General features: G+C 36.6%; 4 protein-coding genes across 4 annotated transcripts; 2 read left to right on the top strand and 2 right to left on the bottom strand.

The window, feature by feature from the left end:
- Nucleotides 1–1,358: 1,358 nt before the first annotated feature.
- PAAG_05463 (hypothetical protein) lies at nt 1,359–3,124 on the bottom strand (the record flags this gene model as incomplete). Its single annotated transcript, XM_015845581.1, has 3 exons — nt 1,359–2,155; nt 2,222–2,527; nt 2,659–3,124. The coding sequence occupies 3 exons, from the start codon at nt 3,122–3,124 to the stop codon at nt 1,359–1,361; spliced, it is 1,569 nt and encodes a 522-aa protein (XP_015699807.1).
- Nucleotides 3,125–4,289: 1,165 nt separating this feature from the next.
- Nucleotides 4,290–4,751, bottom strand: PAAG_05464 (hypothetical protein; the record flags this gene model as incomplete). Its single annotated transcript, XM_002792689.1, has 2 exons — nt 4,290–4,437; nt 4,543–4,751. 2 exons carry the CDS (start codon nt 4,749–4,751, stop codon nt 4,290–4,292), a joined length of 357 nt encoding a protein of 118 aa, XP_002792735.1.
- A 413-nt stretch (nt 4,752–5,164) lies between these two features.
- Nucleotides 5,165–7,061, top strand: PAAG_12048 (hypothetical protein; the record flags this gene model as incomplete). The annotated part of the gene is made up of 8 exons (XM_002792690.2): nt 5,165–5,227; nt 5,319–5,584; nt 5,640–5,688; nt 5,751–5,852; nt 5,906–6,156; nt 6,305–6,669; nt 6,730–6,808; nt 6,890–7,061. The coding sequence occupies 8 exons, from the start codon at nt 5,165–5,167 to the stop codon at nt 7,059–7,061; spliced, it is 1,347 nt and encodes a 448-aa protein (XP_002792736.2).
- A 66-nt stretch (nt 7,062–7,127) lies between these two features.
- Nucleotides 7,128–7,922, top strand: PAAG_12049 (hypothetical protein; the record flags this gene model as incomplete). The annotated part of the gene is made up of 2 exons (XM_015847590.1): nt 7,128–7,635; nt 7,726–7,922. The coding sequence occupies 2 exons, from the start codon at nt 7,128–7,130 to the stop codon at nt 7,920–7,922; spliced, it is 705 nt and encodes a 234-aa protein (XP_015702815.1).
- Between the last annotated feature and the right edge of the window lie 5,543 nt (nt 7,923–13,465).

A 13,465-nucleotide genomic window follows, 5' to 3' on the forward strand; every position in this document is an offset into this window, starting at 1 on the left:
ATCTATAGTGGCTAGAGCTTCGATTTTGCCTTTTTTGCAGTTACATACAGTCCTTCCTGTATGTATATAAACTCACCAGCCTAGTTACCTGGATACGTAGCTATTAAACTTACTGGAGTAACTGCATGCGCACATGAATGAGAATGTTTGGAAGTGATCACAACGCAATAGCTAAGCGTCGGCGATGGGGTTGCATGTGTCGGTGGAGATAAGATGCGCCACTGGCTGGGCCCTGTTAGGCTGAATTCAAACAAAGCGCAGATGTATTTGTTTCTCTTCTTAAAAATAAGCACTTCCGGTTGGTTGGTCGTTGGGTTCTGGAAGGTTGGAAGGTTGAGCGGTATTTTGTGATGATGCGCCCGCTAGGGATGCGATGCGGGATATGTAGGGATGGGATTATATGATGATACGATGCATGTGAGCGACGTGGATAGAAGGTATAATTTGGAGGGCATTAATGTAATGGATGCATTCATCGGGGGGGAATGGGCCGGAGATACCTTTGTCTTGTGCCAACGTAGGGATGCGAGAAAGGATGAAGATATCAAATTTCTACATTTACAAACGTGAACCATCTGGGCTCTCTTGACGGCTCGTTTCAATGTGTGTACAAAAATCTTCTTGCTGATCGAACGTAACAAAAAACGGAAAAATGAACGGAACAGAAAAACGAAAGGAGCTGTGGTGGTATATGTATGATGCTACATATAAACGAACAATGCATAAAGTAAGAAAACTTTGTACAGAATTGACTTGTTTTGCGTCCGGCAAAAGAAAAAAGTTACCACCTGTTAGCCACATTCTTGGTTCTTGATTCCACCCATCCACCCACCCATCCATCCATCCATATCCATGCCACTCCAAATCCTACATGTAGCTCATGATTTTTCGTAATAAAAAGAATAAAGAGAAATGAACATATTGCAAGAAGCCAAACGCATTCCTCCCACTTTGATTACTCCTTAGCGATGTTATTTATTAAGGAAATGAAACCTCCCACGCTGAATTCAACAGAGGGGAAAAGGCAAACGATGAATAGCAAGGAGCTTGGACGATAGGGAAATATAGGCATATAAGAGGGGTTGTTTGCAGTTGTTCAGCCGGGCCACCGTCAACTAGCAAAGAAAAAGTAAAGGAAAAAAACAACCTTTAAACGCCTCCCAAACCGTGATCGCTAAATTGACAAAGAAGAGAATAAAGTAGAAAGGAAAACAAGGCCAAAGAAAAGGTGTTCGTCCGAAATATGACGAGGAAAAGGCCGTGAGAATGCTGAGAGGTAAATAAAGATATTGGAGACGGAAGACAGGGAGAGATAGTTTCAGAGGTGGTGGGTGAACTTCTTTGGCAGCGTATCTTTATCACTGACCCTGCCTTGGAATCCCATCATTCCTCATGGCTGCATCGTAGCTTGGGATCGGTGGACTTCTGGAGTTGGGTGGAGGAGTTGACGGGCTTGGTTGCTCGCTGTCCTCGCTGTGGGGTGGACAATGTAGCGGGCTAGAATATTCCGGAGGTGGAACCACCGCATTCCCATCAGTGGATGGTGGTAGCGTTCCACCATCCTGCTCATGTGCCACATTTGGCAAATTTGGCACACCACTCGACCCTTCCCCAACATCTGACTGAGATGGTATGTGCGCAAGTTGAGCGAGAGAAATGTCCGTAGGCGATTGAACGGGACCGGGACTCATGGGGTATGTCATCCTGATTGTCCCACTACGTGTTCGTGATTGTCCCGTCTCGTGCTGCCACCACTGGGTGGGATGGTGGCCTTCACGGCCAGTCTCGAGAAGGATGCTGCCCTGCTCACTTCCGTACGGTGGCGGAGGAGCAAGGGAACCCGTCATCGGTGCGAGACCCCATTTTTTGACATTGGCTTCGATGAAGACGAAACCCATCTGGCCAAAGTTCACATGCACTGTGCAGGGGCCATTGGCTCCGACGGTGGGGAAGAAGTTTTGAGATTTTAGTCCATGGGCAGCGTCATCGAGTTTCTTACCGTTGCGGGTGAAGAAGATGGTCCCGGTGCGCGGGCGATAACCCACACCAATTACATCCCCTTGAACGTATTCGGGCCCGTAACCGGCAGGGGTAAAAGGTTGATTGTAGCGGCGATGTCCTGTAGACAAGTAGGCGACGGATGTCTTATGAAAGCCTATTAATACGTAGGTGCGTTAGCCAAAAATAAATTTACCATAGTCCCCAGAAATTGAAATCGTACCAGGTAGACGGAATAGAGGGTATGGTTTCGTCGTCATGCCAATGCTAATAAGGCTAGTTTCTGGTTTGTCGTATATCTTAGCTTCCCAATAGTAGACCTCGTTCTGCTTGGGAACGGGCAGGTTGCTTTGGACACTACATTCGGAATCAAAGAACTCGATTTCGGTCCGAGCCTCAACAAAGCAGTTAGCAATCTCGAGTTCCGGTTCAAATTCCCATGCAGAAACACCCTTTTCTTGGATGGCTAAGAATTGTGAAAGTGATATATCGGTTTGCATCGTCTCAGGTGGGTTCGCTTGAATGAAGGCTAGAAATATGGTATCACACGTCAGATGTAAAGGTCCAATTTTCTGAAACGAAAAAGACAAAGGCAAGACAACGGGGGACTGAGAATATAGAAACACCATATCCTCCAAAACAATAAAAAAGAATGCGCACCTTTAGCCCTCAGATATTCCGCCTGCTGTAACTCATCCATCGACTCCAGCGCCTCAGCCTCCTCCTGTGCAAAGGCCTGTTCATCGTCATATTCACCAGGCCTCCCTATCCGATCGAGAAGAACGCGCCCTTGTTGGGTATATCGGAAAAAGAAAAATATAGCAAGCACAGCGATTGCGACACTAGCGGAACCAAAGGCAGAGAGAATCCCGATTAAGATACCCTTGCCGGTGGAACCGACATTCCCCCGGAACCCAACCATGACATCTCCGTGGTACCGCGCAGATGGGGCTATGTGGCTGTCTGAAAGTGACTGAGTAGTCGTATGGATGGGTAGATGGAGGTCCAGGGATGTCGAGTGATCAGGAGGTTTGATTGCAGAGAGTACCGATGGGGTGACGTGGGCGTGGGCGATGGAGGTGGTGAGTGTAGACTGTGGCAGGACGCCGCCCTCACGACTTGGCATCATTCATTGAAGAGGGACGAGGGGATGCCAATGCCGATCACTTACAGTGCTATTAGTGAAGACAGCAAAAATAGTACTGCCTGGATGACACGGGTAAGGGTACGCTGAACTAATAGGAACCAGATGGTGGAGAAGAGAAGAAGAGGAATGAAGAATAAGCAGAAGTAGGAGAAAAAAGTGGAGGTTGGAAGTTGAGGGATGGGTTGATGGTTGCTGGGCTATGCTGGGCTGGAAGCCTCGGTGAGGGGCGAGTCTGACTAAGACCCACAACGAACTCCTAAAATAAACCACCGCTAGAGAGGAATAGCGAATTCAATCTCTTTTTGCCTTTGTTTATTTATTATTTATTTGTACGGAATAGTTTTAGATGCTACCTTTCAGTTTTTCTTTTATCTTCTGGATTTTGTATATAGTAAGTAATGCAAATTGACATGTTGCGAATGTCCCTGCGAATTCAGAGCAATATACGAAGTGGTTACGAATGACTGGTTGACCGTTATATCCAACGGATAGTTGCTGATTCTGATTCTATTGGTTGTGGATGTTCGAGGTTTACGATCTCAATGCAAGATATCGTTCAGGCATAACTCCGGCTGTGTGGATGTTGTTTGAGGTTTGCTGATCCTCCAAAAAGCTGTGCATTACATTGGTCAAGTTACCCCCTTGACTAAATAACCGTCGCAATTCCCATCCCAATCCATATTTCTCCCTATAATTGTTCATACCCTGTGATGTTCACATAACATTTATGTAACTGAATATGTCGCATTATTTTCTTCCTAGTATGACTCAAAAAATTGCAATGATCTCAGAATTATGATCTTCTTCATGAAAGAAGCCATCACAACTATTTCTACTGTTTACAGAGCATTGCTTATGGCAATATTCTAGGCCTGTAACAAATATTGTTATGTCACCTATAGGTTGTGCTTCCACCCGAGTGAATCTCCCCAGATACCAAGTTTGACTTCCCATGCCGCCCCTAAAAAAAAAATTAAAAAAAATAATAAAGAAAGAAAGAAAGAAGGAAAGAAAGAAAGAAAAAAGAAAAAAAGAAAATAGAAAACCCAGATGGTATGCATGTGTTTGGCATAATTCCCTCATCGTGGGCTCCGTTGCTGTATTGAAGTTTCTCGACATAATCCAGGAAAAGCAGAAAATGTTTCTATTCAGGCTCCGGGTCTGTGGACCATGCAAGTTTTACGCCCATGGGGACCATCATACCATCACTGTGAAATTGATGAAAACCAACCTGCGGAGGCTGAGTCTTGGGTGTATGGTCCAATTCCACTGAATGAAGGCTATCGTTCACGCTGGGTTCGTGATTTGATCCGCAACTCTTCATACCAAAATTATCTAGAATCTCCACTTATGGACAAAATTTCAATAAGACATTCCCGCGATGGATTTGAATATACAGACAGAAGAGAGCGGGAGCTGGATCGAAGCCTGGCTCGTCCAATATACCTGAGATCTTATCAAGACTCTTAACGTGGAGCAGCTGAAATTTGCCTACGAGGGTAATATCTCCCCTGGCGGTAACACGAAGAGCTGAGATTAGGAAGTCTGCTGCATGTGAAGGCTCAATAGCCTGAACAGCAGGTGGACAATGGACCATGAAACCCATCCTGAAGGCGATAGATATATTCTGGGAATTAGAGCCAGAGAGAAGCTATGCTTGACGGAGGAACATGTTGACAAACTGCACGGGAACCTTGGGCTCGTCTTTTATTTTACTTATATTTTATTTTAAAAACATACATTTATCTGATAAGAACCCGTTCAAGAACCAACGTTCAGCGCCTCTTGTATAACAGGCAAAGTTCTGCAGGCTTTCATGGTAAATTGCAACTCAATAGGGACTGGATTCACTTTTTGATATCTGCACGGCCAGAGGATATATTTAGTATATGTTAGTTTCTTTTCAACTCTCCAATAGAGAGCGCCTGTTGAGCCCCAAAAGTTTGACGACAGGTAATTCATTGGTCAAAGTCTGTCAGATGCCGTTTTAAGCCCGTTGCCAACACGTGACGCTAAACTATGCTCCTCATAGACAACGTGAAACGTCGCGATGCCTACGAATTACTTACAACCTCGTTGGTGGTAACTTGTTCTCTGCTCTTCAGAATGCAAAAATCCAACACCTTCCGCTCTTTTTGAGCATTTCCCTTCTCTGGGTTTCATTTCCCTCCAGCGACACTGTCTCTACTCCTTCCGCACGTCTACTTCGCACTGCTTCATTTCCATCTCTCCGTACTTGTCTCCACATCTCTTTACGGTCTTGCTCCCTCATTCTATACGGATAACATGTGTTTCCGATGGACTTGCCACTGGAAGTCCTCCGGGCGCACTAAGGAGTTGTGACGCGACTGTCAGATTGGTTCAATTCCAGGTCATAAGCAAGAAATATGCTGATGCCACAATTATTGCCATCAATCGTGTCCAGTGTTTCTGGGATCGGTGAGTCTCATGCATATCAGATCCATGGTGGAATCTGCTGACATCTCTTGTGAAGGCACTGTACATTTATGGGTGTCGATGCTCAATCTCACCTTTCCGCATGTGTGGACGAGAACTTCCAGTCTATGCTGATTGGAGATTGAAAATTTTCAACATCACTAAACAGAGTACGATTACGATTCGGGTTGAATGGAAATTACTTCCACTGCTCTTCAAGAGGGAGACAGGTCGAAAGGTGGATGAATTGGTGGGCGAACTAATCAGCGAGGTAAAGCCCCATCCCAAAACTTCAGTCTCCTCTTTTCTAATTTTCGCTTTCAGTCCATCCTGGGCCCTCTGACTGATTTAGACCCGTCGATTGATTACAAACTGGTAGTGAGTATGGAAGGCCTCGTCGCCATTCTCCACTACCACTGGTGTCTGGATACCGCATCTGTTACCCGTGAACGATATACCTTGCAGAATCCACTGCTCATGTTTATCGCCTGCACCTCAACGCTGCCCGGAGCACTCATCGAAAGTGGTTGTCTGTGGTTCCAAATGATGCCCTCTGCTAAAGGATATTGTGCTGCGTGAGATCCATAACCCAGATCAACCGTACCGGCATGTACTTGTAATGGAAGTATCTCTTCTGTTCATGAAAGGGAAGCAGAACAAGACACAACCGTGAGCTCCACCGGTCTGGCATTTTGTTTTGCTTCAGAAAAGCCACTTGTACAGGACAGCCTATATTTTCCACGAACGAGATGGTAACCTCGCTCTTTGTCCTGTTTCCTGCTTCCTTCCCCTGGCACTGGATGATGATGCATTCGACGCAAGTGGCATCAAATCAGTTGAAGATGTGCTTCGCATTCGGGTTACGGCGCCTCGTAACAGCCTGCATCTGAAATGGAAACCCCACATGCTCAATATCCCCGTGTTCCATCGAGCCATACATGCCGCAGAGTGGATTCGGATCTCTCCAGATAATGCTCTGCCGTACGACGCATTCAACCAGTATCTCCAACGCCTGGAACGCAATTCGGGGTTCGAGCACAAGTTGACGCCGTACTGTATCAGGCGAGGAACCGCTAACAGGGTTGACAGTGAGTGTTATTATCGGCATCTCCACGCCTTCAAAAGTGTTCTGATGTTTCCATGCTCAGTTGTTGCAACCACAAGTGAGCGTAACCAGGTCATGGGCCAATCCCGAGCGGATATCTTCGAACGCTACTATATCTCAGCGTAAGTCAAGCGGGATGTCTAGTCCGCCTCTCCTGGCTGTCCACCCAAAGAGTCCATCATACAGGCCGTTGGACGGTTCAGCCTCACCCGTGACCCTTGTGCTTCAAAGGAATTGAGCAAAGAGCACAAACAAGCAATCGAGCAGGATCCGCAATTGATCAAACTGTGTGACCGACAGCGTTCAATGCAGAAGCTGATGGAGAGAAAATACGGTTCAGTCCTGAAAGCCAGGGGCAGTGAGCTGCATCGCTAGTACACTGAGCTTGGGGTGGAGATTAGGGCCAAATGACAGTTCCTCCACCGCGAAGAATTTGTCCACATGAGAGAGGATTTCTTTTCAACGATTGACACGATTGAACAGCTTATGGGATTTCCCCTTGGTGACGAGCTCGGGATTGAAGACAGGAAGAACGTCCAATTCGTTTTCAAAGAACGAGCGTGGTTCGCGCGGAACCTCTTCCGGTCCTCATATTGTAGAACTGAAAACCAGAGTGAGATTTATGCCTGCCTAGCGCAGACAATGCAAGATTGGGCTTCTCTCGGCAGCTTACCTGAAGAACCACGCAAAGGTAGAGCCACATCTGCAGACTCTGGAATTGAACTTACATTCGACGAGATCGTAGACGTGGACAACTTTCCGACCCAGTGTCCAGGCCCTCAGTGTCTTTTCTGTCTTGGAGATGACCAGCTTCCGCTTTCCGGGCGCACCTATTCCTTTTTACGTCCCGATCATCTCCGAAGACACATTCAAGATTGCCACTTCCGCTGCCTCGATTCAAACGCTCCTCTGTGGTGTTCTCACCCGTCATGCCTAGAGGTTCGAGATGGTGTGCAAGACTTTCAGGGGCACTTACTCAAATTCACGTGTACATTTGAAACGTACGTATTTATTATCTGCTCTGAACACTCGGTGTCAGTAGTGGAGGTTGTGGGGCCTGGTTGGGACGAGGATTGTTGGATAATTTCTACAGCAGGTCGGATTGGGATTATCCAGTGCGCTGCAGTGCAAGAGACTGGCAGCAACATGAGTGGCTATCGGTATGCAGACGGGTCAATAAAGAGGGTAAGCTTAACGCTGTGTATGGAAACTGTTCCTATGGATCGTGGGGACTAGTAGATGTCTTTTCCATTCCCTTAATGTTGGCTTAATAATTGAATAGGTGAATTGTTGTTAGAATTTTTGAAGGCTGTCATCTAAACTGTGTTTTACAGTCAACAGGCGTCTTGTGAATTGGGAGGGGACAATGATACATCTGTTGTAGATCACATAGACATCAGCACTGCATTTTGTCACCGTACTTCATTCTTTCTGAAGCAAGTCTCTGTTCGCGCTTCTTTTTAGAAGATGGTTGATAATTTTTACACGTCCTCTGAACTGTAGAAAAGTCTTTTTCTCATTCTTATTCTGCTCTTTCATATTTAATTACTGCTGAGCTATGTTGATGAATCAATCATATTATTCTTTCATACTATGTTGAAAAGAAGCATTAGTCATAATATTAATAATTGCATTTTCATTAAAACATCAGTTCTGAACTCTCATTGTGATCATTATAAATCAAAAAGCTTTCTTAAAACTTCAACTTGTATTCTAATTACCTTCACTTAAGATACTAATTAAACTTTTACTTCTAATGATTTCAAAATAATACATTCAAAAGTTCAAATTTTATTGAGAAATAAAAGATTATATTTATTATTGTATTTATTAAAAAAGAAAATTTCTAAAGAAATAAGATGAGAAAATATAAGTATATTATCTATCTTATTTTATTAGAATAGTAATCTGAATTAAAGTCAGAAAGCATAATAAGCAAATAGATATAAGTTATGATGGTGTTGTCTGAAAATAATAATAGCAACTACCTAGCAACCGCTTAGTAACTATTTAATTATATCATATGCACTTATTATTAGTGAGTATACTCTACTATAAAGAAAATATCACTGTAATAAAAATCTTCTAAAATCATTAATTTTTAAAAATTAATTAATGATCAACACTATGTCTATTTATAATATAAAAATTATCTATATACTCATTAAAGTCTATAGAATCTCTGATAAATTGAGATTTATTAATAATAATCATATTGTGATTGATTGATATTTAATTTGAGAACTTTGATTTCAACTAACTATAGAGCTTTATTTCTCTCTTTTATTAATTTTTTTTATAATATTTAATCTTATAATTAATATTGTTAATAGTGAAAATCTTCCCTATCTGCATTTGTCTATAGCTGTTTTTGATAATTTAATATCTATTTATTAAATAATGAGCAGAGAACTCATTCTTTCAATGTATATTCAATTATTATAGCTTAATTAAAGTTAAAATGATAATAAGATAACAGCTTCAATTCATCTATCTAACTAAGTACCTACGATGAGAATATTAAACTGAGAATTAGAATGAAGAATGAATAAGTAGTTAAATATATAGAAGTGATTGAGGATCAGATCAAATTAATCTTCAGAATAAATATAGTTAAGAATCAGATTGAATTAATATGAGCAATCAAATATAATTGAGATTAGAACAGATCAACCTTTAGAGTATAGTAAAGTGAATCAATTTAAATTCATATATAAATAGCTGCACTATAATATTACTCTATAATTTAAAAGAGTATTTGCCCTCAAGCAGCTATATTAAAAGTAAAAAAAAAAAATAAAATAAAAATTCATCAAGTTTATCAGTAGGCTAATTACTTTGATCATCATTTATTAGATTTTTATAGATTTTCTTCTATATCTCACTAATATCAGAGTTATTATCAGATCCTTGCTTATAAGCTAGAATTCTTTTAGCAGTTTGACAGTAATAAAGCTTAGAAGAATATAAATAAAAATAATAGTCTTCAACTTAATAATTATTAGATTTACAGTATATATAATAGCCTTTTTGATAAAGTGTGTGATGAGATATCATCTGAAAAATCAAGAGCATTAATTTGAATCTAATTGAGATTTATAGAATTATAATATTTATAATGATCAAATCAATCAAATCAAGTTAGATTATTGAAGTGAGTTGAGCTATCAAGTAATTAGAGTGAGTCAGGTACTTAATATGATTAGTTGAAAAGCATATAACAAGAATGAATAGAAGGAATTAGAAGTTAATTATAGAATAATATATAAAATTTTTTTATAAATCTGAGAGAGATTTAGCTGCTGAGCTAGATAATTCTGAATTGATATACTAATACTTTAATAAAATTGAGATATCTTTAAAGAATTTAACTAATTCTGAAAATACATCTAACTTAGTGATATAAACTGCCAGGAATTCAATCAAAATCTAGCAAGAAGAGCTTTATACAGGTTAAAATTAAAATTAAAATTGAAAGCTATTGATTTTTGATAAAGTTTCTTAATAGTACTTCTAAATTTTTAATGAAGAATAATAAAAAAAGCTTCTAAAATGAAGGTAAGAAAGATAAAAATTAATAAAAATTTTGAGTACTTAGCACAGTCACAATCAGTGAGGAGCTTACACAGATATAGATATAGATATAAATATAGATATAGATATAGACATAGATATAGATATAGATATAAACATAGATATAGAAATAGATTTGAGCATTCAACATAGTTACAATCACTAAAGTACTCATATATATATAAATATAAATATATAGATATAAACTTGCTACTCAATCTCCAAGGCTTTTTTGAGAAAGAGGAGTTTAGTATTATATTATAACTTAACTAAAGTTAGAATAATAACAAGACAACAGCTTCAATTTATCTATTTAACTAAACAGCTGTGATAAAAATACTAAATTAAAAATTAGAATGAAGAATGAATAAGTAGCTAAATATATAGAAGTGATTAAAGATTAAATCAGATCAATTTTCAAAGTAGATATAATTAAGAATCAGATTAGATCAATATGAATAATTAAATATGATTGAGATTGAAATAAATTAACCTTTAGAGTATAGTAGAGTAGATCAATTTTAATTTATATATAAGCAGCTATGCTGTAATATAATTCTATCTGTATCAGACTCTTCTTGAAGATCTTATTCAATTATTAGATCAGATCAGATATCAGAGTATTTTTTATCTATTATATAATCTTATCTACTGTTTTAATTTAATAATATAGTTTTATAACTGTATTTAAGAATATCAACTGAGAAGATATGATGAAGAGTCAGATCTCAGAAGATGAAGTAAAACTAAAGCATTCTTTATTATCATCATTATAAACAAGTTGCTTTAGACTATTATCTATATTATATTATATTAGATATTAAAAAATTATTTTTTATTTGATTAAATAGATTTTATAATTAGTAAATTCAGCTCTAATAATAATAGATTTAAAGATTTAATAATAATATTCTTTAAATTAATAAGAAATTATCTCTTATTATATTATTCATATTTATATTGAGTAGTCTCATTAACTACTTTTATATAATTATTACAACGTAGCTACTTGTATATGAATTAAGATTAATTTATACTGATCTCAATCATATTCAGTTGCTTATATTAATCTGATCTAATTCTCAATTATTTTACTTTAAAGATTGATCTAATCTAATTCTTAATCACCTTTATATATTCAACTGCTTATTCATTTTTTATTTTAATTCTCAGTTTAATATTCTCATTATAGCTGTTTAGTTAAATAAATGAATTAAAGCTGTTATTTTATTATCATTTTGATTATAGTTAAGCTATAATAATAATAATAATTATATTACTGAAAAGATATATCATTGAGAAATTGTAGTAAATAACTTATATAAAATGAAAATTTAAATATAATAATATCATAAAAATTATAATATTAAAAAAACTCTTTAGTAAAGTAAGATTTATAATTATTAAATAATAATAATTAATGATTGTCAATTTAATATTTTTTAATAATAGTATTAAAATATTTTATTTATTTAAATTCAATTTTCATCATTAGTAAAGCCAGTATCAGATATAATGATGATATAATTATTAGATAGATTGAAATATATATATCAATTTTCTTAATAAATTTTTAATTTTATTATAATTAACACCTTTAATATTATATTATTTATATTGATATATTTTATTACTATTATTAATTCATAAGAATATAATAATTATATAATAGAATTGATATTTTGATAGACAGTTATAACTCATTATTCATATTCTTCTTTTTCTTAAAAGTCAATCTCATCAAAATTATAAATATCATTAATATAAAACTTATATTGATTAGAAACAGATTTATAGTAGTTAAATTAGTTGATAATAAAGCTTATATTCTTATTTAATATTTATATTAAATTTATAAATGTTTACTTAATTTTTTTTATAATTTAGCAGATATTTAATGAATTAATACATTGATATCTTACTCATAATAGAAGAAGAAGTGTCAGAATTAATATGGTAATGACTTACTATTTGATTTGCAATAGTTTTGATATGTTTAACTGTAAAAGAATAATAGTTTTTATTCAGTTGATGAATTCACTTCTTGATTACTTTCTTCTGATTGCTACTTAATGTTTAATTGACTGAAGCTTTTATATTTCTTAATCTCTTTTTCTTAATGTATTTATATATATTTTTATATAAAATTTTAAATTCTCATACTACATCTGTAATTTTTAATTTTGATTTTGATTTTATGATATATAATATTATCTGAATCTAATCTTCTGAATATTTAATATTTTTAGATATAATAATAATAATTATTAATTTTTGAAGATTGATGATGAATATACAAGAAAGAGATTTTTATTACAGTAATATTTTCTTTACAGTGAAGCGCACTTATTATTGATGAGTGCGCGTAGCACGATTAATAGAAAAGGATATTGAAGAAGATTTTTCCCCAGACCTTTGTTTTGTAAATCGCCTTCGTATTCATTGAAAGAGCTTACCTAATTGACAATTCAAAACCCATTCATTTGCCATCAACTTAGATAATGAAGTCAAGAATTAAATTATCAAACTTCTGATCTAGTTATGAAGAATCTATCATTCAGCAAATGTTAATAAGAAGTTAAGAAAATATATTACTGCAACATATATCTAGAATTGATTAAACATTGTATATTTAAAAACAATTATCTACTCATTACTATAAATAATACTTTATTTATATAAAGACTAAACAACTAATATTAAATCTACTACAATAATTCAAAGATTTAATTATCAATAAATAATCAAATACTTTGATTATATCAAGCTATAACTATCTGTTTCTATGACAAGGCAATTATGAGCTTCATTAAGATTAATATCAATAAAACTGTTCAGCAGTTGTCTAATCAATGAGCATGAATAAAGATGTATTAAAATATCTACTTTCTAAGACTCTAAAGTAGAATCAGTAGATTTTATTTTAATAGCAATCAGCTTCTGTTACTTCCAATCAGAAGCCAGTATACTGTAGAACTGCTATTCAATCCCAGGTTCTGAACAACAGAGTATCATTCATCACAGAGTTGATCATTGAACTTTAATAGATAAAAGCTATTTGGACAGTACCACTCTAGCTGTTTACAATCCTCAATGTATTTGTACTTAGCGGCAGCATCACAAGCTGAAGGGCTTTTGTCCATATTGCATCAAGGGAGTGAGGTGTGAAATGTTTTCAAAAATATGAGTGTGGGTTTTTCTTGTGA

Source organism: Paracoccidioides lutzii (genome assembly GCF_000150705.2).
Source record: "Paracoccidioides lutzii Pb01 unplaced genomic scaffold supercont2.14, whole genome shotgun sequence".
NCBI lineage: Eukaryota > Fungi > Ascomycota > Eurotiomycetes > Onygenales > Ajellomycetaceae > Paracoccidioides > Paracoccidioides lutzii.